The following is a 27,560-nucleotide window of genomic DNA, read 5'->3' as shown; positions in this document are numbered from 1 at the left end:
TCTCCCTCTCCCTCTCCTCTCCTCTGCTCTTCATTTCCTCTCCTCTCCTCTCCTCTCCCTTTCCTTTCCTTTCCTTTTCCTTTCCTTTCCTTTCCTTTCCTTTCCTTTCCTTTCCTTTACTCTCCTCTTCCTCTCCTCTCCCTTTCCTTTCCTTTCCTCTCCTCTTCCTCTCCTCTTCCTCTCCTCTCCCTTTCCTTTCCTTTCCTCTGCTCTTCCTTTCCTTTCCTTTCCTTTCCTTTCCTCTCCTCTCTTCTTCCTCTACTCTCCTCTTCATTTCCTTTCTTCTCCTCTTCATTTCCTTTCCTATCCTCTGCTCTTCCTTTCCTTCCTATCCTTCCTGTGGGAACATAGAGCTGTAGGAACATAGAGCTGTAGGAACATAGAGCTGTGGGAACATAGAGCTGTAGGAACATAGAGCTGTGGGAACATAGAGCTGTGGGAACATAGAGCTGTAGGAACATAGAGCTGTAGGAACATAGAGCTGTGGGAACATAGGGCTGTGGGAACATAGAGCTGTAGGACCATAGGGCTGTGGGAACATAGGGCTGTAGGAACATAGAGCTGTAGGAACATAGAGCTGTAGGAACATAGAGCTGTAGGAACATAGGGCTGTAGGAACATAGAGCTGTAGGAACATAGGGCTGTGGGAACATAGAGCTGTAGGACCATAGGGCTGTAGGAACATAGGGCTGTGGGAACATAGAGCTGTAGGACCATAGGGCTGTGGGAACATAGGGCTGTGGGAACATAGGGCTGTAGGAACATAGAGCTGTAGGAACATAGAGCTGTAGGAACATAGAGCTGTGGGAACATAGGGCTGTAGGAACATAGGGCTGTGGGAACATAGGGCTGTGGAAATAGAGCTGTAGGAACATAGAGCTGTAGGAACATAGAGCTGTGGGAACACAGGCACGCTCCCCTTTGAACATGTAAACAGCGCATTCGGAATATAAGTCTCAATCAAGGTTTTCACCGCAGGCTTATGGTCGGCTCTGTGCGTTGTTATGGTTGCTGTACACAAACCAACCAGCCGACAGTAACGCAGGGCTGCAGACCCGATAAGAAGGAGAGACACAGCTACTTTTAAACATTATCAAAGACTTGGATATCAACAGGTTTTTGGATATGAGCACATATCGCTACAGCGACCTTTTCAAGAAGCTGGTTGAAGGAATGAAAGAGGGATGCTGTGTCCGACACCGCTGGTAAATTAACAGAAAAATCGTATTTTGCACAGCTAACGTAACGTTACATGTAAACGGGAATATTAGTGGAATATTCACATTCATTAGCTGTGGAAACAGCTTAGTCGGAATATTGTCTTTTTCGGATAAGGGCAAAAAACTGAATATTATGTGCATGTAAACGTAGTAAAACTGAATTATTTATGTTTTCTGGTTCAATCTCTGTTGTGTCGTTTTCTCCCTACAGATGAACACTTTCTCATGAAGCAGGAAATAACAAAAAGACAGTACATACAAATACATAAAAGGAGAAACTGTGTGCATCTGATCTGAAGAACTTCCACTGCAGACCTCTTTTTCTTTTTTTTTGCAATTACGCATATCAATCTATCAGCAAAAGTGACTTATATCAAAATAAAAATGCATTTGCAGCTTTGAAAAACATGAAAGCAGAAGTGATGGCAGTGTTTTCAGTTCTCTGATTGTCATCTTTGTGTTAAGAAAAGCAAATATTTCATATACTTTTGAATGTACTGTACTAATATTTCGTCGTGTAAATGTGCATCTATGAGTCTGTGCAGCGTCTGTAGAAGTATAAGTGGTAATCAGTGAAGAGGGCCCCCTCGTAGTTTTGGTCAGTACTGCAGTCTGCTTGACCCTGGTGAGAGAGACATGAACAAACACTTATATTCAATCTCTAACTATGTGAATTAAGAGAAGTTGAGAATGAATCACATATTCTTTTGTCCATATTATGATGAGTTAAGAATACCTAGCTTACATGAAATGTCCGTTTAAAACCCTGAAATGTTCTGGTGTACTGATGACTACCAAATGGAGTGGTTGTTTAGATTTCATATATATAAATATATATATATAGTACAGGCCAAAAGTTTGGACACACCTTCTCATTCAATGTGTTTCCTTTTTATTTTCATGACTATTTACATTGTAGATTCTCACTGAAGGCATCAAAACTATGAATGAACACATATGGAATTATGTACTCAACAAAAAAGTGTGAAATAACTGAAAACATGTCTTATATTTTAGATTCCTCAAAGTAGCCACCCTTTGCTTTTTTTGATAACTCTGCAAACCCTTGGTGTTCTCTCAATGAGCTTCATGAGGTAGTCACCTGAAATGGTTTTACCTTCACAGGTGTGCTTTGTCAGGGTTCATTAGTGGAAGTTTTTCCCCTTATTAATAAAAAAGCAAAGGGTGGCTACTTTGAGGAATCTAAAATATAAGACATGTTTTCAGTTATTTCACACTTTTTTGTTAAGTACATAATTCCATATGTGTTCATTCATAGTTTTGATGCCTTCAGTGAGAATCTACAATGTAAATAGTCATGAAAATAAAAAGGAAACGCATTGAATGAGAAGGTGTGTCCAAACTTTTGCCCTGTACTATATTTATATATATATATATATAAAGTTGGCAACTTTTGTTTTGGAAATTATAGAGTGTGGTCTAGACCTACTCTATCTGTAAAGTGTCTCGAGATAACTTTTGTTATGATTTGATACTATAAATAAAATTGAATTGAAAATTGAATTGAATTGAACTTTTGTCTCTAAAGCATGGCAAAAAAGACAAGAAGGTTAATTTGTTTAATTTATGTTGCTATTCTGGTATCTGGTCCTTTGCCAAATATAATGGTGTCTTGTAAACCCGTTTAGGGCTGGGCATACTTTTTTGTGCATGACACAATAATACAATTATTCATTCATTCATATATTAATATAGTAAACACAAACTAAAGGATTTCCCGGTTATGTCTGTGCATAATTAATAGTTTGGAATTAATAATAAAAGGTGCGTCCTTAAAGAAGCAGAGGAAAGTTTCTTACGGCCACTGTGGAGCGAAAGTGATACGAGCTGTGATGAAGACGAGCCACGTGAAGAGGCCATTCATGTTCCCCCTGCAGAAACAACACAGAGAAAATAAACCAAAAAATCAGCTCTACGTTTAGTCAGCAAAGGTACAAGCCTGTCCTCTTTGGATTTAAAGCACCATTTCACTTGAAGCAGGAATGAATTGCAGGGCTGCAACCGAGCGGCAACTTGCAGATCTGGAAAGTGAAGCCAAAGCTGAAGCTCATTAAAGGGGAACTACGCGGTGTTTTTAGCTTAGTTTACCTTAACTGAACAGCTTCGGAGTCATTGGAATGGTTATAGGACTGTTTTTCAGGTTGAATGGTGGTCGTCTCGCTCCCCCCCTAGCGCCTATGAGCGGAAACACCACCCTTGCAACTTTTCGTCAGGAAGTATGGCGCGATATCAGGTCTCGCGATGTAACGAATTGCCTCACGGCACTGCACACATACGCCCAAACAGGAACCGGCTAACAAGCTAGCAATGGAGTTTTTCACACTATCATCGTAAAGCATTGTCGGAGGAACAGAGAAAGAGGAAACGGCAGACTGACCAAGGGAGGAGTTACACACCTGTAGTGGGGGCTCTATAGAGAAACCTGTAGGGGGGCTCTATAGAGAAACCTGTAGTGGGGCTCTATAGAGAAACCTGTAGGGGGGGCTCTATAGAGAAACCTGTAGTGGGGCTCTATAGAGAAACCTGTAGGGGAGCTCTATAGAGAAACCTGTAGGGGAGCTCTATAGAGAAACCTGTAGGAGGAGCTCTATAGAGAAACCCTAGTAGGGGAGCTCTATAGAGAAACCTGTAGGGAGCTCTATAGAGAAACCTGTAGGGGAGCTCTATAGAGAAACCTGTGAGTGGGGCTCTATAGAGAAACCTGTAGGGGAGCTCTATAGAGAACACCTGTAGGGGGCTCTATAGGAAACACGTTGTGGGGGCTCTATAGAGAAACCTGTAGGGGGAGTCTATATAGAGAAACCTGTAGGGGGGCTCTATAGAGAGAAACCTGTAGGGTGGGAGCTCTATAGAGAAAACCTGTAGGGGCTCTATAGAGAAACCTGTAGGGGGCTCTATAGAGAAAACCTGTAAGGGGGCTCTCCATAGAGAAACCTGCTGAGTGGGGGGCTCTATAGAGAAACCTGTAGGGGAGCTCTATAGAGAAACCTGTAGGGGGCTCTATCAGAGAGAAACCTGTAGTGGGGGGCTCTATAGAGAGAAACCTGTAGGGGGAGCTCTATAGAGAAAAACCTGTAGGGGAGCTCTATAAGAGAAAACCTGTAGGGAGTAGACTCTATAGAGAGAAACCTGTAGAGGGGAAAAAATGGAAAACCCCCCCCAAAAAAAAAAAAAAAAAAAGAAAAAAAGCCCAAACTGCATAGCGCCCCTTTAAAGCTGCATTCTCTGTAACTTCCAGCAGGGGGCGACTCCACTGGCTCCAAAAACAAGTCTGTTTCTATAGAAGTCTCTGAGAAAATGAGCCTACTTCTCACTTCATTTATTACCTCAGTAAACATTTTCATAATGAGTTTATGGTCTCGATCGCTAGTTTCAAGTCTCCTTCAACACAGCATGATGTTCATTTAGTAAATGATGCTCCCATTTATTTTAAAACAGACGATAAAGCAGGGGATGCTTTAGGACTTGTCAGTCAGGACAGAGGCTTAGCGATGCTAACCATGCTAACACTGTGGACATTAAAATACACCTCAACTTGTTTTTGGCTGTTGTTTATGTTTTCATCTCAAACTTTAAACCTCTCACTGTGCGTGTTTACTTCAAAGTTGGAACATTTGGTCGCCCAAAAAGGTCGTGTTAAGCGTTCGGTAGCACCTTGCCAACAAAGCTAGCTCACTACAGCTAGCGTTAGCTGGTAATTTAGGGAGCGTTTGCCAATTTTCTGTACTGCTGTACATGCTGTTCCGCCCTTTAAAATGCCGCCGAATTACTAGCGTCAGAAGGGTTGAAAATCAGCAATAAGTTTCCCTCTTTAGGGTTTAGCTTAGCGCAGCGCCATTGAAACCATACAAAGCACTGCCGCTTAGCCGCGTCATCCTCCCGATGCTCCACCAAATTGCCAATTTGTCAATTGTCCGGTTTCAAAAACCAAATGGCGTGAGGCTTCAACCAATGGGTGATGTCACGGCTGCTAAATCCATTATTTTCGCAGTCTATGGTTCCACCACTGTTATGTTTTGCGTGTCCTGTAGGATTTGTTTCCATGTCCTTGATTAGTGTGAGCGTGGCTGTGATTAGCATGTTGTCCTCCTAGGAAACCCTGCCACACATCCATTATTCATCAGTGTTTTCCCACACTTCCTGCATTATTAACGGTAATGGTAACTGGGTTAGTGGACTGGAACCTCACTGACCCTAAAACCAACACACACACACACACACACACACACACACACACACACACACACACACACACACACACACACACACACACACACACACACACACACACACACAACTTGATCCAAGCATGTTGTCCATCAAGCGCGGATACACAGTTTACCTCTATTTTTTTATTTTATCTTTTACCGTTATATTTATTCTACTGTTTAATCTGTTTTGTTCTATTTAATCTCATCTTTTATTTTACTCAGCTTTAATCGTTTTATTGTCTTTATATTGTTTTTTTTTCAATCTTTTCTTAAAAGCTGCTGTCACTACCCGATGTGAGTCGAGCGCAGATGTGAGTCGCGCATGCTCAGATATAAACGGTTTACGGCACAACGTGTCTTACTAAAATTTGTGAAATCTGTAAAATAATAAACTTTTCTCTTTACATACAATAACAGAAGATGGAAATCATTTCAAAAACGTTTTAGCTACCTGTGATTGTTTGATTGCTAACGTTAGCTCAAAATGCCTTTCAAGTGACAGCCTTTGTTGTGTTTGATTGCTAACTCGTAGCTAGCAGTCATTTCAAAAGAGTTTTAGCTATGATTGTTTGATTGCTAACGTTAGCTCAAAAACGCGTTAGCATCTAGTAGGCTACTCGTCGCAAAGTGACGCATGCGCGACTCATATCGGCACTTGACTCACATTGGGTAGTGACAGGTGCTCTAAGCAATGTTGGGTGACGGCACTTCTTCACAAAACGAGACTAGCTCGCCCCTCCCTCCTCATCATCCCATTCCCTCCCCCTCCCTTCCACGAACTAACCCCCCCAACCCCCACCCCCAAATCCTACTTATCGGTTATTGGCTGGAACACTGTTTGTTATGTTTGGTGGTGCAGGTTGGCGCTCTTTATTTTTTGCTGCCGTTTGTGGAGCCTAGGCTGTCTACAGAGACATCGGGACAGGCAGCTAGCAGATAGTGAGGAGATGTTTTTTTACAGTGTGTTCAGGGGACAGGCAGCTAGCAGATAGTGAGGAGATGTTTTTTACAGTGTGTTCAGGGGACAGACAGTAGATAGTGAGGAGATGTTTTTTACAGTGTGTTCAGGGGACAGGCAGCTAGCAGATAGTGAGGAGATGTTTTTTACAGTGTGTTCAGGGGACAGGCAGCTAGCAGATAGTGAGGAGATGTTTTTTACAGTGTGTTCAGGGGACAGGCAGCTAGCAGATAGTGAGATGTTTTTAGGTGTGTTCAGGGGACAGGCAGCTAGCAGATAGTGAGGAGATGTTTTTACAGTGTGTTCAGGGGACAGGCAGCTAGCAGATAGTGAGGAGATGTTTTTTACAGTGTGTTCAGGGGACAGGCAGCTAGCAAATAGTGAGGAGATGTTTTTTACAGTGTGTTCAGGAGACAGGCAGCTAGCAGATAGTGAGGAGATGTTTTTTTACAGTGTGTTCAGGGGACAGGCAGCTAGCAGATAGTGAGGAGATGTTTGCTGTATGTGACAATAAATGTTGCAGCCTAAAAAACGCATCACATCACTTAAAGCACCTTTAATGCCTTTCTGTCTTATGTAAAGCACTTGAAGGGGATAGTTTGGATTTTTGGTGGTGGTGCACGCCCCCAGTTTGTGATATTGTGTGACTTTTGTGAATCCGAACTAACCCTTTAAAAACACAAAAGTCGCACAACAATAGGCATGATGCCGGTTACCGGTTTCAAGGTATAGCACGGTTTGTAAAAAAGTCACGGTTTCAAAACCACTACAATTTTCTGTCATTCCGTTGCTAAGGTATAAGCTGTATTTTATTGGTCTTCAAGGACAGAAAGTGCAGTTTAGAAATCCCTATCCCTGCCAGTGTGCAGTGTGTTTACAGATAAAATACATTGTGTTCAAAAATACATCATATTTTAAAGCTGTAATTGCAATAACCGTGAAACCGTGATATTTTTGCTGAACGTTATGATACCGTCAGAATCAGCACATGCCTACACAACAACACAAACTAACCAAGTGATGGAGGCAGCGGTAGACCTGCAACTCCTCTGTTCTGCAAGGTTAAATTACTGTTTTTGTCAAAGGAGTCTGGTGGCTTTGAAGAGAGCAAAAATACATAAAATGTATTTGTATATGTGAAAATGTGCTAATGTTTTGATTTCTACAACCTCATTATGACACGGAAACAGCAAAAAACTGGTATACAGACTCTTTGTATTACTTGATGGATATTATACAACTCAGAATGTAATCATTCAACCAACAGGTAGTCTCACTTTGCCAGACCTTCCTCCACAGCGCTGCCGAGGAGGGTCTGGCTAGTCCACACACCATTCCTGGATGCAAAATTAAGAGTCCCACTATGGCCACGCCAAGACCCGCCCCTACGAAGCAGCTTGATTGGTTGGGGTTGGGCATTTGACCTCAAGTGGTTAATGTTAGGGTTAGGGGATTGGTCAGGGGATAGGACCTCTACATGTATTCAATAGCATACATGTGTGTGAATGCTATTGAAGGGCGGGTCTTGGCGTGGCCATAGTGGGAAAAAGAATATCGCTTACTGGATGGGTGAAAGGGTGCTCTGCTTTATTGACATTTCTTTAAACCAATCACAATCGTCTTGGACGGCCAGGACTCAATGACGGTGCCGCTGCAAAATAGCCTCTGGAAGGAACTTGTTTTGGTGGAACGTGTGTACGTTCAAAAGTAGTTTTAGTCGTGCAACAGAAAACTCAGATGGGACAGATAGTCTAGCTAGCTGTCTGGATTTACCCTGCAGAGATCTGAGGAGCAGTTAAAGCAACACTATGTAACTTTTAGCCCTACAGGTTGTCTCATTGGAACTACAACTTGTGCTACCCGACGGGAGTTGTAGTTCCAATGAGACAACCTGTAGGGCTAAAAGTTACATAGTGTTGCTTTAACCATAGTCCTCATAAATCCACCGGAGGTTAGAACGCCAACACAAAGACAGAGGAAGGTAACGGACATCCGGTCGAAAAATAAGGAACATCTGCTGAAATTTCAGCACCTGAACAATCCCGGAAATGAAACGTCGTCGATATACAGTAGACAAATCAACAGGTCATGTCAGATATTTACCTGAGTGTTTGATGGGTATTTGCTCCAAGTGACAGTGTTCATATCCATCAGAACAGAGCAGTCCTCCGACTCATCAAAGCTACACAGATGAACCACTAGCAGCTCTGTGGAACTACACAGAAATAAAAAAAAAAACATACAAATATATCAGAACACGTTTAATTTACTGCCACGTCTAGTTTTGGTTTCTATTCATAACTCATCTGAGGATAATCAGCTCAATTTAACCAACCAACCAAAACGGTGAGCTAGATAAACTAACACAACAATGCTAACGCTAAAATGTTAACGTTAGTTAGGTTACGCACTGTATGTGAGCAGATATTAGCGATTATAGTGTCCCAAATCTAACACTAATACTATAAACTATACACTAATGTTGTTTACAAGAAATTGTATTTTTAATAATTTGTATTTTTAGTGTTTTAGTAACAGAAACATTTAAAAAGTGTGAGTCAATGGATGCCGACATTCGCTAAGTTATATATTTAGACCACGGCGAATTCAAAATAACCATAAATAAAACAATTGTCCGCTTCTTTACTTTATTACCCTTTGTTTGTTTACAAAGTTTCCATTTCTAAAACCTCATAAAGATTGTTTTCATCATTACATATGGTGCGTTCTATTATTTATCCGTGTCGGAGTTCCGACTAGGAAAACAGACGTTGCCTAGCAACAAGCACCAACATGCCACCTTTCCTCGGATTTCCGAGCTCGGAAGATTTTAATCACTCGTATTACTGCAATACCTTACTGCGTCCGTTTCTCTGCCTGTTGCTATGGGAATCGGTCTTGTTGTGAGTGCAATATTAATGAATGAAGCCTTGTTTGCTAACGTGGCTAGCGTTCCTACTCGGCCAGTGCTACCATAGCAACAGCTTTCCGGGTGGTGTCCATGTCCTGTTTTTTCTCCGACTCGGACGCGCAAAACATAGCAGAACGCTTGAAGTGTGGAAATGACGTCATACGTATCCATACCTGTGAAGTTTTGGATTTGAAAATAAGGGAAATTTTCCGGCACCCACCGCAAGCAGTCCCACAACCCCAACCAAGCTCCAGTATGCCTTACATTTTAAGACAGGTGTACAAGAAAGCTAAAATCACCACTTGATGCAGAATGCTGAAAACATTTACAATTTATAATATTGCTTGTCTTTACATTTACATTTTATTTTCATTCCACACATTCTTTTCCGAAGGGCTGCAGCCTATGCCGTGAAAGAGGCAAAGCAGCGGGTGTGGGAGAAGTTTGGAGAAGACATGGAGAAGGACTTTCGGTCGGCACCAAAGTGCTTCTGGAAAACTGTTCGCCACCTCAGGAGGGGGAAGCGGGGAACCATCCAAGCTGTGTACAGTAAGGATGGGACACTGTTGACCTCAACTGAGGAGGTAATAGGGCGGTGGAAGGAGCATTTTGAGGAACTCCTGAATCCGACTAATACGCCCTCTATGTTAGAGGCAGAGCTGGAGGATAACGGGGATTGTCGTCCGATTTCCGGGCGGAAGTCACTGATGTAGTCAAACAACTCCACAGTGGCAAAGCCCCGGGGATTGATGAGATCCGTCCAGAAATGCTCAAGGCTCTGGGTGTGGAGGGGCTGTCCTGGTTGACACGTCTCTTCAACATTGCGTGGAAGTCTGGAACAGTGCCAAAGGAGTGGCAGACTGGGGTGGTGGTTCCCCTTTTTAAAAGGGGACCAGAGGGTGTGCCAATTACAGGGGTATCACACTTCTCAGCCTCCCTGGTAAAGTCTACCTCCAGTGCGTGGAAAGGAGGGTTCGGCCGATAGTCGAACCTCAGGTTGAGGAGGAACAATGCGGATTCCGTCCCTGGTCGTGGAACAACGGACCAGCTCTTCACTCGCAAGGATCCTGGAGGGGGCCTGGGAGTATGCCCAACCGGTCTACATGTGTTTTGTGGATTTGGAGAAGGCGTATGACCAGGTCACCCCCGGGAGATACTCGTGGGAGGTGCTGCGGGAGTATGGGGTGAGGGGGTCTCTACTCAGGGCCATCCAATTCTCTGTACGACCAAAGTGAGAGCTGTGTCCGGGTTCTCGGCAGTAAGTCGGACTCGTTTCAGGTGAGGGTTGGCCTCCGCCAGGGCTGCGCTTTGTCACCAATCCTGTTTGTAATATTTGTGGACAGGATATCGAGGCGTAGTCGGGGTGGGGAGGGTGTCAGTTCGGTGGGCTGGGGATCTCATCGCTGCTTTTGCAGATGATGTGGTCCTGATGGCATCATCGGCCTCCGCACCTTCAGCACTCACTGGATCGGTTCGCAGCCGAGTGGTGAAGCGGGCTGGGATGAGGATCAGCACCTCTAAATCGGAGGCCATGGTTCTCAGCAGGAAACCGATGGAATGCCTCTCCAGGTAGGGAATGAGTCCTTACCCCGGGTAAAGGAGTTCAAGTACCTTGGGGTTTTGTTCGCGAGTGAGGGACAATGGAGCGGGGAGATTGGTCGGAGAATCGGGCAGCGGGTGCGGTATTACATTCCATCTATCGCACCGTTGTGACGAAAAGAGAGCTGAGCCAGAAGGCAAAGCTCTCGATCTACCGGTCAGTTTTCGTTCCTACCCTCACCTATGGTCATGAAGGCTGGGTCATGACCGAAAGAACGAGATCCAGGGTACAAGCGGCCGAAATGGGTTTCCTCAGGAGGGTGGCTGGCGTCTCCCTTAGAGATAGGGCAAGAAGCTCAGTCATCCGTGAGGAGCTCGGAGTAGAGCCGCTGCTGCTTTGCGTCGAAAGGAGCCAGTTGAGGTGGTTCGGGCATCTGGTGAGGATGCCCCTGGCGCCTCCCTAGGGAGGTGTTCCAGGCACGTCCAGCTGGGAGGAGGCCTCGGGGAAGACCCAGGACTAGGTGGAGGGATTATATCTCCAACCTGGCCTGGGAACGCCTCGGGATCCCCCAGTCGGAGCTGGTTAATGTTGCTCGGGAAAGGGAAGTTTGGGGTCCCCTGCTGGAGCTGCTCCCCCCGCGACCCGACACCGGATAAGCGGACGAAGATGGATGGATGGATGGACATTCTTTTCATTTCATATTGCTTTTCTTTTACAGTTTTTCTCTTCATTTCACATGACTTTTCTTTACTCTTTTAGTGAGTTATTGTCCAAATGTGTTGCAGACTTTGCATTCTTTAAGACTGTTTTAGGAAGGAGTGTATTAGTGGGCTGGGCCAGAGTGGTTCATGTTACATGAGAGTAGAGCGCAGACAGTTCTGTTGTCTAACGTCATCCTATTCTCTGGAACAATCTTTCGTACTTTCCTTCTTTCGGGAAAGAAGGGTAAAATACGTGACTTTCCCGGCCAAAACGGGATACTTGACAGGTATGGTCATATACATGTTACTTTACATTGAAAGTGGATATTAAGGAGCTTTAAAGATTATTTGTTTGGTCATTTTTAGGCCTGCGTCGAGGAGTAAACCTCTATATATGTGCGCCTGCTCTACCGATATTAAGGAGCTTTGACTGCATCATTGGAGTTGTTGAAGCACGTCTTTTATTGCGAAGAACAGAAGTCTGGTCCCTGATGTGTTGACAGCATTGATGTTAATTTGGGGCAACTTGTTAAAACGTTTAATGTCCCGAAAAATCAGCAGCGCTGATTGAGTTTTCTTACAGCAGGGAGATAGGGGTGACCGAGTATGGCCAAGGGCTAATTCACCGGTGTTAGCTTCCTAAATAGTCAAAACGATATATACCGTTAGAAAGGTAAGAAGTTCGACTTTAGTTTTACAACATTAAATTAACTGAAAACATTACAAGATGATTTATATTTGTATTTGAACAGTGTGGACACAGTTCCGTTATATACAGTAGTTCGTAATATATATATATATATATATATATATATATATATATATATATATATATATATATATATATATATATATATATATATATATATATATATATACACACAGACTGAGTCCATCAGTATGTACTTACTTCATGAGCAGGGTGACTCTCATGTTGACTGGGACAAACTGGCTGACGGGAACTCTGTAGATGTATTTACCTGGCCTGAAGGAAAAAGTAAAATCAATCAGCTCTGTTGAAACTTTATCTGTAAGTAGCCTATGTTGAATTAAAAGCATGTTGACTTTTTATTATCAGAATTATCAGACCTTTCAGGCTACAGTTAGTCCACAAATTACAATTTAAAGACAGTTTAAAACAATTATGGCTGAACAACGATCTTTTTAATTTAGTACAAATTATAGGAAAAGTAGACAATGATCTGAGTTTATAAAGAGTCATTGATTTGAAGATGAATTTCCATGAAGACTAAAGTAAACCTTTGCCAATTTATACTTTTGATAATTAAAGTATAGTTCTGTTAATAATACGTGTACTTAAGTCACATTTTGAATGCAGAATGTTTACTTGTAATGAAATATTTTCACAGAAGAGTGTTGCTACTTTTACTTTAGTAAAAAAATATGAACACTGCATCCAACTGATAAACTGTATATGGTGTTTAGGACAGAATTTAACACTTACATTTCATCATAAATCATTAATGAATCATTGATCGTCATTGAGTTTGAAACTGAGGTGATTCATCAGTTAGTATTGCTATAATTTGGGGTGGCAGTAGCTCAGTCCTTAAGTACGAAGTGTGGATTGGTAGCTGGAGAGATGCCAGTTCACCTCCTGGGCACTGCCAAGGTGCTCTTGAGCAAAACACAACCCCCACTGCTCAGGGTGCCTGTTCAGCAGTCGCAGCCCCCTCACTCTGACCTCTCTCCATTAGTGCATGTATAGGACCTGAGCATGTGTGTGTAGTGTCTTCTAACACTGTAATTTACACTCTACTAATAATGTAGTAATTATGGTGTATTTTCTGTTTTTCTTCACTTACCCACATTCGTCTCTCAGGCAGTATTTGCTGTCAATCACCTGCTGGTTTTCTTTGATCATTATAGAATGGATTGTGGTGTTCGTCCCTGATAAGAGAGAATTATAAAGACATATCACATTGCGTGCAAAATGTGTTATCAAATTGTTTTAGTCAGCTCCGATCTCCAACTTTACTCCCCATCTGTCAGTGACCGTTCGTCTCTTAACATCCAACCTGTGTAAGCATCAGTGTGTCTGTTTATTTGGGTTTAAAAATGTAGAAGGCGAACACTCACAGTCACTGGCGTTTTTCAACTTGTCATAAAAATTTTCTTTTCTTCTTTCTGTGGAGCAAAAACACACCAACAATTACAGCAGAAATCATCGTCACATATACAGTTAGTTCTGCAAGGTATGACAGGAATCTCCAACCAGTGAGTGGTGCAGGCCTGATTGTGTCCTAATGTGTGATATATCATCTATTACTATAAATCGAGGAGCATCTGTGTGTGTGTGTGTGTGTGTGTGTGTGTGTGTGTGTGTGTGTGTGTGTGTGTGTGTGTGTGTGTGTGTGTGTGTGCGTGATAACCAATCAGCAGAGACGTGTCTATAAACTCGTGGTAATATAAAAGGCAGAGCACTTGCGCACACAACAGGTTGTTCAATGCATCCACCATTTCAGTTTAAATAAACGTGTTGCTACGTTGGCCCCATAGACAGTATGTAATAATGGACCAACAGGTCCCGTGTCTCTGGACGGAGACCAGTGAAGGATATCAGAAGTCTCTTTCCCGGTGATCTCTAGCTTTACTGAGCAGCCTCCAACTGAGAGAGACAAAGTAAATGTGACGTGAGCAACCTGTCTGAAAGTGTGAAGTCTTCTGGTAGCTGTGCCGAGAGAAATCTCAATCATTCCCAATCTTACAGAGACGGAGAGCGTAGGTATATGTAAGGAGATAACATAGGCACAGGCTAATTACTGATCACTAACATGCTAGTTAACATTAGGAATTAAACCTAAACAGCTAATGGAAGTCCAAACTGCCTGTGAGCTTCTCCTGTACTATACGGTAATTCCTCTACTGTGTGACCCAATCGTTAGCCTATTTTTCCAAAAACCATAACGTGAGGTACAAGGTAATGGAGCCTTTTATACATTGTCGTGTTTCTTTAGAAATAAACAACGGACAAATAGAGTCTTTAAACGCTTCGGATGTAAAGTTATTCTCTGTCAAAGTGACGTCAGAATGAATGGGATGCTAATGGGATGCTAATGGGAGGTGATGGCTTGATAGCATCAAAATTGCACCATAGGAGGTTCGAGTTCTGAAGCGAAGCTTACCCCCTTGGTTGTTACCTGCCAGATCAGACATTTCTTCTCCAGCTGATGCAGTGGCAGTGATGTTGAAGCCCGTGCTGCCCCCTGCAGGCGGAGGGCAGCAGTACACCCGTTCACAGTACAGCAGCTCACAGAAGTCCACGTCAGGCGGCCAGCGGCCAGGCGGACTGCTCGCTGGGACTGGTCGAGAGAAGTGGGAGTTAACGTTATAAAAATAAGCTGTTTAAAACTTTTATTCATGTTTTTATTTCAGTTATCATTGCTGCTAATGTGTATATAAACAGATTTGGATCATGTGGAAAAGTAAAAAGCAGAAGTTGAGCTCAATCTCAACATTTAAGTAATTTTAGTGCCTCTAATCTTCTGTAATTTGACATTGTTGCGAGATCAATATTTGCAGGCAGAACACAAGTTAGCAGAGGTCAATATGTGAATGGTCACGTGCTTTTATTTTGACAGATTTACTTTTACTTCCGCACGTCTTGATTACTTTCTTCGAAAGGAAAACCCCCCCCCTCAAAAATTTTTTTTGCAAAAACCAAAATTAGACCTTGTTTTGAACTTGATTTTTCTTGTTTTTCGTTTGGTAACCAAAAAACGAACAGACCAAACAATTTTGTAATTTTTAGTAAAAAAAGAAAAATGTGGCTGCCGTTTTTGGTTTCAAACAATAAAATGAATTCTACACAGACTCTTTCATTCTTCCATCCAAAAGGAATAGCATTTCTGATAGATTTTGTCAATTCTTTGAGCGTGACACCAGAAAACCTATAACAAATATACTTGTTTTTAATTTTCTAATTACAAATGAAATACAGATTATCCGATGATCCCCTCACTGTGAGTGAATAAGTGAATCTTATTCATTAATCAGTGGCTGTCTTTCACATGATCCCACATTACTTTGATTATCCCAATCCTCCATGTACACATTCTGACTGATCATTATTCAGACTGGATCCTGCATGAGTGACAGTCGGTGTTGTGATGTCGTAGGTTACCTGTGCTGCTCCAGGCTGTGGTCAACACAGGAACCACACTGCCGTTACTAACAGACAAAAAGACAACAATCATCAAAAACAACACCACACAGAACCACCAAAATGATGTTGTGATTAAAGGGATAGGCCACCGTGTGTTGAAATAGGTCTTATCACGGTCTCCCCTAGCTGTAGATAGGTGAGGTCTCCTCTAGCTGTAGATAGGTGGGGTCTCCTCTAGCTGTAGATAGGTGGGGTCTCCCCTAGCTGTAGATAGTAGAGGTTTCCTCTAGCTGTAGATAGGTGGGGTCTCCTCTAGCTGTAGATAGGTGGGGTCTCCTCTAGCTGTAGATAGGTGGGGTCTCCCCTAGCTGTAGATAGGTGAGGTTTCTCCTCTAGCTGTAGATAGGTGGGGTCTCCTCTAGCTGTAGATAGGTTGGGGTCTCCTCTAGCTGTAGATAGGTGGGGTCCCCTCTAGCTGTAGATAGGTGAGGTCTCCTCTAGCCTGTAGATAGGTGGGGTGCTTCTTGCTAGCTGTAGATAGGTGGGGTCTCCTCTAGTTGTAGATAGGTGGGGTCTCCTCTAGCTGTAGATAGGTGAGGTCTCCTCTAGCTGTAGATAGGTGGGGTCTCCCCTAGCTGTAGATAGGTGGGGTCTCCTCTAGCTGTAGATAGGTGGGGTTCTCCTCTAGCTGTAGATAGGTGAGGTCTCCTCTAGCTGTAGATAGGTGTTTCCCCCTAGCTGTAGATAGGTGGGGTCTCCTCTAGCTGTAGATAGGTGAGGTCTCCCCTAGCTGTAGATAGGTGGGGGCTCTCCTCTAGCTGTAGATAGGTGGGGTCTCCCCTAGCTGTAGATAGGTGGGGTCTCCTCTAGCTGTAGATAGGTGAGGTCTCCTCTAGCTGTAGATAGGTGGGGTCTCCTCTAGCTGTAGATAGGTGGGGTCTCCCTAGCTGTAGATAGGTGGGGTCTCCTCTAGCTGTAGATAGGTGAGGTCTCCTCTAGCTGTAGATAGGTGGGGTCTCCTCTAGCTGTAGATAGGTGGGGTCTCCCCTAGCTGTAGATAGGTGAGGTCTCCTCTAGCTGTAGATAGGTGAGGTCTCCTCTAGCTGTAGATAGGTGGGGTCTCCCCTAGCTGTAGATAGGTGGGCCAACGCATTTTTTGTGCATGCATTGTTTTAGTCCGGTGCAACACCGGCAGCGCCACCGCTAGTTAGCTTAGCGTAGTGAATGGAATCCTATGTTGCCGGTTAGCATGTCGTGAGTAAAAGTGAGCCAACAAAAGACAAAAAAAACAACCTAATTACTTGCACAAAGACAAAAAAATGCGTTAGCCCACCTATCTACAGCCAGGGGAGACCGTGATAAGAACTATTTCTACAAACGGTGGAGTATCCCTTTAAGTTGGGTTATTGGTAGGGTAGGATGAAAGGCTGACATCATGTTTCCCCCCCCCCTTAACGCCTCTTTACAGTCACCGTTCCCGACCTGTCACGCGACAATGTGACGTCAAAATGACATAGATCTTGCTGGCACGCCACTCTGTTTTTTTCAGCGCCGCGCGACAAAGCGGAACAGGAAGCATGGACGAGTTTCGAGGGCAAGCTTTTCGAGCAAGTGCACCAATAGCAACTGCATTCTGACTGGTACCGGATGCCAGGACTCTTATGGTGAATGAAAGGCTTGATCTGCTATTGTTTACCTTTTTCTAGTGCGTAGAAATAGCTAAGTTATTTTGCTATTTTCTTTCCTCAGTTGCGACACCTCTTCTCAGGAGAGGACTGACAGTAGTATCGCGACAACCACGCGCGAGTCTAAATAGTTAAGGCGCTCCCATGATGTCACACTGTTGCGCGACAGGTTAGGAATGGCGAGTATACCGGTCGCTTTACGCACTCTGTGTGTTGCCATTCTCAAGCTACCATCGATCGGGAAACTAACTAACTAACTAACTAACTAACTAACTAACTAACTAAACTAAGCAACCACTGGATGAGAAAATGTGGATGATGCAACAAGGCAGACCTGCTCGGTTCTTTCAGGGAATGATTGTAAATGTTTAGGGCATTTCCTCTCTAACTGGGAAGTTTGGGACCCATTGGTGGGATTGCTGTGGACGAAGTACACACAGAGACATATGCGTAATTTAAAGGGGGGATGGGTGGGTTACAACCCCCCCAATAATTAATACTGGCCAGTGCAACCCCCCAAATATCTAATAATAATTTACATTTACATTACTTTTCATAAAAAAAAGACATTTACACCATAAGTTGATGCAAGAAAGGCACAAATTGTTGCAGAAAAATTCACCAGAATGCAAGAAATTAGGATGTGTTTGATATATTGGTATATATTTCATATACTATGAAAGTGGAGATCTCAACCCCCCAATATTGAACCCAAAGTTACGCTTTTGAACAGACATACACTGGTAAGAGCAAATTACTTTTAACCATGTATCCAGCTATTTAAATAGCTTATAAATAGGCTAATAAACGGACATAGTGAGACTTTCTTGACTTGCAAACTATCTTTTAAACTCACGAAGATCATATGTATAATCCATGGCTGAATTCAAATGGGATCAAATTATTATTTGACTCTCCCTGTTCACTAGTGTACATATTTTTTTCCCCGAAATAAGGTCCCAAGGTGGCAGAAGGGGAGGGGTTAATGTGTTTTTCCGATGATAATAAAATGTTGTTGTTTTTTTTACCTGTTCATACCTTCCTCCTTCAGATTCAGTAGGTACAGAGCGGTGATAAAGATGATGCTGCACACACACACACACACACACGCGCACACACCCACACACACACACACAAATACACACACGTATACACAAACACATGCGCACACACCCACACACACACACACAAATACACACACGTATACACAAACACATGCGCACACACCCACACACACACACACAAATACACACACGTATACACACACACATACACACACACAAACACACAGACAAACACACACACACAGACACAAACACACATGTATACACACACACACACACAGACACACACACAAATACACACACACACACAGAGACACATACACACACATATACACACACACAGAAAAACACACACACACACACATATATATATATAATTATATATATATATATATACATACACACACACAGAGACACATACACACACATATACACACACACACACACAGACACATACACAAATACACACACACATACACACACATATACACATACACACACACACAGAGACACACACACACATATACACACACACACACACACACACACACACACACAGACACATACACAAATACACACACACACACACAAATATACACACACACACACAATGTTTTAAATAATGAATATTTATCCTTCTCTAATTAACAAAAGACTTCTACGTGGTAGAAACAGGAAGTGACATCGTGCCTCACCAGAAAGCCATGGTGGTCAGCAGGGTGAGGAGGCTGGCCTGGAAGACTTTACGCTGCAGACAGCGTCTGGACCTCTGACTCCAGCCTTCCTTCGGAGCTTTCCCAGTCCTGCATGCGTCGGGGCTCGCCGGCATCGACACACCGCTGTGTTTCCCGGGTGTCCTGTTGGAGAAAACAACAGAAGTCCAGCTTTTATTTTGAAGGCACTGATGAGTTTATCGGTGTTTTTTGCCCCCAACAGCGCCTTCCAGGCAGCGCTGCCCGGAAGGCACCATTGGGAGGCACTAGTTAGGGTTAGGGGTTAAGTTTAAGGTTAGGGTTAGGGGTTAAGGTTAAGATTAGGGTTAAGGTTAAGATTAGTGTTAGGGGTTAAGGTTAAGATTATGGTTAAGGGTTAAGGTTAAGATTAGTGTTAGGGGTTAAGGTTAAGATTAGGGTTAGGGGTTAAGGGTTAGGGGTTAAGGTTAAGGTTAAGATTAGGGTTAGGGGTTAAGGGTTAGGGGTTAGGGGTTAAGTTATTAGGGTTAGGTGCCTTGAAGGCAGCGGTCGCAGCTGCCTTGAAGGAGCAGTTGGGGCAAAAAACACCATCCAGCCACTGATCGAGCCACTGATCGAGCCACTGATGAACCGGAACATGGAAGCTAAAAAGCCTAAAAAAAACTAACTTTGGTGAATCCGAACTAACCATATGAACACATATGGAATTATGTACTTAACAAAAAAGTGTGAAATAACTGAAAACATGTCTTATATTTTAGATTCTTCAAAGTAGCCACCCTTTGCTTTTTTTGATAACTCTGCAAACCCTTGGTGTTCTCTCAATGAGCTTCACGAGGTAGTCACCTGAAATGGTTTTACCTTCACAGGTGTGCTTTGTCAGGGTTCATTAGTGGATTTTTCCCCCTTAAAAAAAAAAAAAAAAAATTTTTTAAAAAAAAAAAAAACCTTTTTTAAAAACAAAAAAAAACATTTTTTCACTTTTTTTTACACACTTTTGTTAAGTACATAATTCCATATGTGTTCATTCATAGTTTTGATGCCTTCAGTGAGAATCTACAATGTAAATAGTCATGAAATTAAAGAAACACATTGAATGAGAAGGTGTGTCCAAACTTTTGGCCTGTACTGTACATGAAGTGACTACAGTAAATAACATGTATAACGTATTACGTTTATCACTGCATGAAGAAACCCGTTAAGAACAAAGTGCTTAACAACAAAGGTGAATTATGTATGTCACATTCAATACAACTTCTGTCTCCTGTAAAGCACTTGAAGGGAATAGTTTGGATATATGGCCATTAGCGCGCCCCCATTTTGTGTTATCGTGTAACTTTGGTGAATCAGAACTAACCATTTTAAAACACCAAAGTCTCAATAACATATAAACTAAGCAATGCAGGCAGCGGTATAGCACCTGTGTTCTGTGAAGTAAAATTACGTTTTTTGTCAAAGGAGTATAGTGGTTTAAAGGTGCAGTAGGTAAGCCTTATAAAACTAACTTTCTGTCATATTAGCTGAAACTGACCCTATGTTCCACTAGAACTACATGAAGCAGGTCATTTAAAAAAACATCCAGCTCCTCTACAGCCTGTAGAGAGATTTGCAAAAATCCACCGCTCCCTGTTCAGATGCACCAATCAGGGCCAAGGGGGGGTGTCTAACTGGTAGAGATGTTCCGATACCGATACCAGAATCAGTATTGGCTCCGATACTGCCTAAAACGCTGATATCGGTATCGGGAAGTACTGGAATTTATGCACCGAGCCGATATCACTTAATAAAGCCCTGAAGAAAGTGTACGTTAAAGTAGTTTATTTCTGGTCTTTTTCCGTTATAACTGACTGTCAAACTGGAGAATAAAAGAAAGTTCTGGGGCGTTCATTGTTTGTATTTGTTCATGTTTCACAAACAGTTTATTAGGGCTAGTAGTATACAGCTGTTAAAACATAATAAAATATATGACACATACGCAAGGCCGATACGCAAGTTCAGGTATTACAATCGGTATCTGGAAGCACAAAATGGTATCGGGCCATCTCTACTAACTGCGTGTCAATCACTGCTTATGCACATGCATTCATTCTCCCTTGTGGGGGGAGGGGCTTAGGAGTTGTTGGTGTTAATATTTTTTGGTTAAGTCCTGGATCTTCCCAATCCTACCTACAGCACCTTTAAAGAATACCTCTTACAACCCTGCTTCAAAACATCTGAACTCTTTCTTTAACCCTTCAGTTGTCTTCCCGTTGACCATGCAGCGTTTTGTGTTTCTGGGTCAAAATTTTAAAAATCAAACTTATTTTTAACATTTTGGTCGACTTTTCAACACTTCTGTCGCTTTTCCTGATGTTTGTGTAAATTTTTTCGGCGTTTCTTTTCATGTTTTTGAAGCATTTTCCGACATATTTGTTACCTTTTTTCAACATTCTTTTATGAATTTATTTTCAAACGCTATAAAATTGAATAAAACACCCAAATTCAATGAAATTAGAGAACCGATCATTTATTTTACTTGTGAAGAGCGTTGCATGGAACCATCCACGTTCTTTTTTTTGACAATTTGGTTGAAAGAAACTTTTTGAAAATGGGTCAAATTGGACCCAAGGACAACAGGAGGAATAACAAATAATCAGATTCAATCTTCTGTCGTCTTCTCAGTCTGTGACCATAAGCACAGTTCAGTACGTGAAGCTAAACAGTCCTTCAACTTTCACACAATACCTTCCAACAACACACAGACAAGGAGGAAACCACAGCACAGCAGTTTTACAACTTCATCCTTTCTTCTAAGGCTGCAGCTCCTCATTCACTCTCTCTCTCTTTTGTCCTTGAACTGTGATTTGCACTGATGCCCTGATAACAATAATGCTGCTATGATGTAACACACACACACACACAGACTAATCAGTCCCTCCAGAAAAATGTGATTATGCGATCGCACAATTCAACGCATAATCAGCCAAAGTCCGCATATGTATGCGGGGGGGCACATTTTTTCAAATATGGCGCACTTTATACACCATAAATTGCCGATTTCCGCGCAAAATATGCTGGGCTTGCATGATTTCATAATCCCCGCATTTTCATTGCAAAAAAGTCACATATATCTTAGCAGAAAGTTGAAAAATGCTGCGTGTGTAATTGACGTAATTACGCGACGTGAACATCATCGAAAAGCAGGGTGTTGACTGTTGGGGGAATCACTTGATTTTCTCTTTTTCATCAAACTGCAGTTTTTGCAAATTCCCGCAATTTCATCGCGTAAAATTGCATAAATATCCCGCATATTCCATCGCATTTTTTAAGAAAACGTGCCGCATAATCAACGATTTTTGCGCCACAACAATCACAAAAAAACTCTAATTTTTGACTGAGTAATGTTCCATGCCGTTATATACCCTACATGACCTGAATTCTGCTTTTTTATTTACTGTTCTTGATTGATTTCATCTGCATATGATGACTTTTACAAAGCTAACCTTTCAGCAGTCAAAAACATTTGCATGTATTCTATTCTTTCTTATGACTAAAGGGAAGAAAATAATGTGTGAAGATTTATAAAGAAATATGAAGAGTTATAATGGAGGGAGGATAAAAAGTAGAAATGAAGCACAGTTTCTGATTTTTTTTGTTCCGAAATATATATTTACAGATGTAAAAAGATTCATGTTGTAATAATAATACAATTGTAATGATACGTAACCACATGTAATTATAATACAGACCAGCCTCACCCAGAAACGGCTGTATAGGTCGATTGTGCAAGCAACTCATAACGACCCATTATTACTTTTCTTGTTAGGTGGCGACCTCTCGTTAGCCTGGTCCTACCAGACTCTGGTACATTAGCCTGGTCCTACCAGACTCTGGTACACTAGCCTGGTCCTACTGGACTCTGGTACACTAGCCTGGTCCTACTAGACTCTGGTACACTAGCCTGGTCCTACCAGACTCTGGTACATTAGCCTGGTCCTACCAGAATCTGGTACATTAGCCTGGTCCTACCAGAATCTGGTACATTAGCCTGGTCCTACCATACTCTGGTCCACTAGCCTGGTCCTACCAGACTCTGGTACATTAGCCTGGTCCTACCAGACTCTGGTACACTAGCCTGGTCCTACTGGACTCTGGTACACTAGCCTGGTCCTACCAGACTCTGGTACACTAGCCTGGTCCTACCAGACTCTGATACACTAGCCTGGTCCTACCAGACTCGGGTCCTATTTCATTGGTCCAGAGAGTCTGGCCACTCTCCATTGACAAGTGTTAACTTCCTAAAGGCGGGGTCCTCGGTTGAAGTTTAAAACTATTGGATCTGTCCAGAGCCACTCTGGATCTGCCATAACCAATTGCTAACGTTTGGTCGTGACATCGGCTTAGCATCGCTAGCGTTAGCCTTAGCTAACTCCTTCACCGCTAACGGAGCGACTTGGAAAATCAAACTGTTCCTGAACCCCGTGGGGTGGAGGACCACGACATCATGGCTCCCAACACAACTCAGCAAAGATTGTTCTCGCTCGGGCTTTAACTTCTGGATATTCGGCAGCGTTGCCACAAAGGACCGAACGGCTTCGCTCGCATCTTTCTCCGCTCGCCATTACAGAACTACAACTCAAACTAGCGCACGACCTCAACGCCATCATTCTCAGCCACTCCCTCTGTTCACTAATTGGACCGGTTAAGATTTGGCCGGAGAAAACCCGCGAATAAATCACAAACCCAGACGTAGTACTGAAGGGAAATGAAAATTGTACGTAGGAGGGCGGAGCCAGGCTAACCTCTCGTGACAGTAGTAGTCTATCCGTGCAAGGTGTCCCGCTTGAAATTGAAAAGTCTACTGTCAACTTTTGAAATTAACCAAGTTTTACTGACCTTAGTGCCTAATTTTAAGCCAACATGACTCATTTTCAGCCAATCCCTGATGTTTTATAAATCCTAACTAAGTACTGTTGTTTCCTACACTTAACTATTTCCGAACAAACACAGGACTTTCACTCAGGAGACCGGGAATCGTGTCCCGTGTGAAAACCAAAAGTTAACGGTAATTTTTTTAAATTGACAGACGTTACTCCGTGACACAATGACGTCTGTGACGTTACGTACTCATTTGAGTAGTTTTACGTGACTTGTTTTAAGGAAACTACTAACTCTTAAATCTAACTTTACTAAAACATAACTAGTTACGTTTCACAACGTTAACTATGTTGTTAAAACTGCACCAGTTATGTTAAATAATACGGTGCAGTGATTAAAATGTCCAGCGCGGTCACAGGTTTAAAACAGCTATGTGCTGCAGTAAATAGATCATATATGTCGTTTTGGGAGTAATTGGCAATCAACCTATTGAGTAGATGTGTTGCATAATATTATCAAGATTAAAAGTTTAAAGACAGTACATTAGCTGCGTTATTTAAGTAAAAAGGACCACACTATTCAGCATCTAAATGGACTGATGTTGTCATAAACACATACATTTTTACGTATAAACTAATGCGTACTAGCTAGAGGCAGCTAAACGCTAAATGCTAACATTGTATGTAGTTTTATGTTTCATTTGTTTGTTAATTGGCCTTTGATTACATAAAGGTACTTACAATCAAATGTTATTGTTACAACAACAATATAACATTTTATAACAGATGAATAAATTAATATATGTATAATATAATGGATGGAGGTACCCATTGGAGCGCAGGCTGCCTGTCAGGCTCTTCAGCTTCGCCAGTCGGTGGTTCCAGACCTCCAGCTCGTTGATTCGAGTCTCCAGGTTGTCGGTGAGCTTGGACAGCTGCTGCACGGCCCCCACATTCTCCATGAAGATCTGCTCCTGGAGGAGGAGGAGGCAATACAGTTTCTACACAAAGTCTTTGTTAACTGCACAATAGTCTACAGTATATTGACGACTAAAGTTAATTTATGGGATAGTTCCAGCGATGCCGAAAGTTCCTCCAGATCTCACTTTCCACTTTTGTCTTTACTTTAAACTCCACTTGCAATGAGGAAACATGAACCGGAACCTTGGAGCAACGTTACGTGCTGAAAATGGCAAATTTTCCAGGCCTGCTTGGTTCTTTCGGAGAATAATTGTAAAGATTTACAAAGAATATGTATTACGGCATTTCCTCTCTAACTGGGCCGTTTTGGGACTGATTGGTGGGATTGCTGTGGACGAAGTACACACGAAGATACACTGGTAAGAGCTAATGAGGTTTAACCATGGATCAGCTAATTTAAATATCTCACGCTACTGTATTGTGTCAACAGTTAACTTAAATTAACTTGCACTTAAATTTAAAGGTGCAGTAGTTAAGCCTTATAAAACTAACCTTCTGTCATATTTGCTTGAACTGACCCTATGTTCCAGTAGAACTACATGAAGCAGGTCATTTAAAAATAAATCCAGCTCCTCTGGCACCACCTACAGCCTGGAGTGGGATTTACAAACACTGTTCCCTGTTCAGAAGCACCAATCAGGGCCAGGTGGGGTGTTTAACTGCTTTTCAATCACTGCTCAGGCACATGCATTCATTCTCCCTTGTGGGGGGAGGGGCTTAGGAGAATGTTTTGGGCTTTAGCAGAAAGGGGGGGATGGACTGAGAAGTTGTTGATGTTCAAAAGTCCTGGATCTTCCCAATCCTACCTACAGCTCAATATGGTATGTGCCAGTTTCTTTTGTGGGGTGCAAATGTTCCACCAAAACAAGTTCCTTCCGGAGACTATTTTGCAGAGCTGCAGTCGCTGCGTTCGGAGCCCGAAAGCTAGATTGAAGTTTGATAAGATGGTCACATCTCTGGCAAACAGTTGCATGATTTATTAAAAAGAAATCCCCATTTTAAGAACCTTTGATGTTTGAAAAACCTAAAAGTAATTGTTGCCGTTCATTTAAAGTCTAAATAGGTCAAATCTTAAATGTCAAAACAACATTAACCAGTAAGATAAACAGTCTGGAAGGCAGGAAGAAAAGAGTACGAGGAGATTACTTTGTCCACCATGAGGAAGTTATGAATCTTCTCTCCGTCAGAACAGGAGACGTCACCGACCTCCGTCACCGCTGAGGGGAGCAGCTCCTTCACCTCCTGAGCTATTATACCTGAAACATCACGTCATCGGGTTGTTATAATACATCACAATGTACAAAGCATCTCACTCACCTGGTTTAATAATAAATTATAGATTAAAGGTCCCATGACATGGTGCTCTTTGGATGCTTTTATATAGACCTTAGTGGTCCCCTAATACTGTATCTGAAGTCTCTTTTATATAGGCCTTAGTGGTCCCCTAATACTGTATCTGAAGTCTCTTTTATATAGGCCTTAGTGGTCCCCTAATACTGTATCTGAAGTCTCTTTTATATAGACCTTAGTGGTCCCCTAATACTGTATCTGAAGTCTCTTTTATATAGACCTTAGTGGTCCCCTAATACTGTATCTGAAGTCTCTTTTATATAGGCTTTAGTGGTCCCCTAATACTGTATCTGAAGTCTCTTTTATATAGGCCTTAGTGGTCCCCTAATACTGTATCTGAAGTCTCTTTTATATAGACCTTACTGGTCCCCTAATACTGTATCTGAAGTCTCTTTCCTGAAATTCAGCCTTGGTGCAGAATTACAGCCACTAGAGCCAGTCCCACAATGAGCTTTCCTTAGGATGTGCCATTTCTGTGTCTGTAGCTATTGAGGAGGAGAGGTGATGTGTCTCTCTCTCTCATGGGTGGGCCAAATTCTCTGGGCGGGCAAAGCAGAGAAAGGGGAGGTAACCTTTCCCCTTATGACCTCATAATGAGAAGATTCCTGATTGGTCCATCTGAGCTTTCATTTTCTCAAAGGCAGAGCAGGATACCCAGGGCTCGGTTTACACCTATCACCATTTCTAGCCACTGGGGGGCCATAGGCAGGCTGGGGGAACTCATATTAATGTTAAAAAACCTCAAAAAGTGAAATTTTCATGCCATGGGACCTTTAAATACTGTAATAATGTGACTTGTCACCTGTCTGGTGGGTGTGGTCTATTCCCATGGTGGAGGCAAACTCCGGTTTATAATCAAACTCGACAATTCTCATCTGAGTGATTCTCTTCAGCTGCTGCTCGGAGTCAACCTGAAAAACCAGCAGATGAGCACATTTTTACCAGTAGAGACAACCAAAATTACAGCTGTATATTGATTAGGGCAATAATTCCCAGACTAATCTCATCTTTATTGATTACTGATTTCCACACAAAACGATGATGATAAATCTCAGGGGGTTAATCCTAATAATAAACACATTTTGAACATCATGAAACCAACAGAATTATCCCACATTGCTGTTTTTGTGATCGAGTTTCCACCCAGGAAATATGATTAGATAGATAGATTGATAGATAGTTTTATTGTCATTGCATATCTCTACACAACGAAATCAAGATGACATCAATCACTCGCTTAGCAA

General features: G+C 42.4%; 1 protein-coding gene across 1 annotated transcript in view; it reads right to left on the bottom strand.

The window, feature by feature from the left end:
• Nucleotides 1–821: 821 nt before the first annotated feature.
• Nucleotides 822–27,560, bottom strand: part of LOC120553725 (myelin regulatory factor-like protein) — a 42,072-nt gene continuing 15,333 nt past the window's right edge. The window contains exons 11-23 of the mRNA XM_039792418.1: nucleotides 27,119–27,227; nucleotides 26,113–26,222; nucleotides 24,814–24,959; nucleotides 19,133–19,294; nucleotides 18,402–18,458; nucleotides 15,707–15,753; nucleotides 14,724–14,885; nucleotides 13,663–13,710; nucleotides 13,389–13,473; nucleotides 12,473–12,547; nucleotides 8,514–8,625; nucleotides 3,041–3,112; nucleotides 822–1,842 (exon numbers count right to left, since the gene is read on the bottom strand). Coding sequence (XP_039648352.1) covers nucleotides 1,750–1,842; nucleotides 3,041–3,112; nucleotides 8,514–8,625; nucleotides 12,473–12,547; nucleotides 13,389–13,473; nucleotides 13,663–13,710; nucleotides 14,724–14,885; nucleotides 15,707–15,753; nucleotides 18,402–18,458; nucleotides 19,133–19,294; nucleotides 24,814–24,959; nucleotides 26,113–26,222; nucleotides 27,119–27,227 — 1,278 coding nt within the window. The 3' untranslated portion in view covers nucleotides 822–1,749. The remainder of the gene's footprint in view (nucleotides 1,843–3,040; nucleotides 3,113–8,513; nucleotides 8,626–12,472; nucleotides 12,548–13,388; nucleotides 13,474–13,662; nucleotides 13,711–14,723; nucleotides 14,886–15,706; nucleotides 15,754–18,401; nucleotides 18,459–19,132; nucleotides 19,295–24,813; nucleotides 24,960–26,112; nucleotides 26,223–27,118; nucleotides 27,228–27,560) is intronic.

Source organism: Perca fluviatilis, chromosome 23 (assembly GCF_010015445.1).
Source record: "Perca fluviatilis chromosome 23, GENO_Pfluv_1.0, whole genome shotgun sequence".
NCBI classification, from domain to species: Eukaryota; Metazoa; Chordata; class Actinopteri; order Perciformes; family Percidae; genus Perca; species Perca fluviatilis.
The sequence above is the reverse complement of the archived record's forward strand: the minus strand, read 5'-3'. Positions and strand labels throughout refer to the sequence as shown.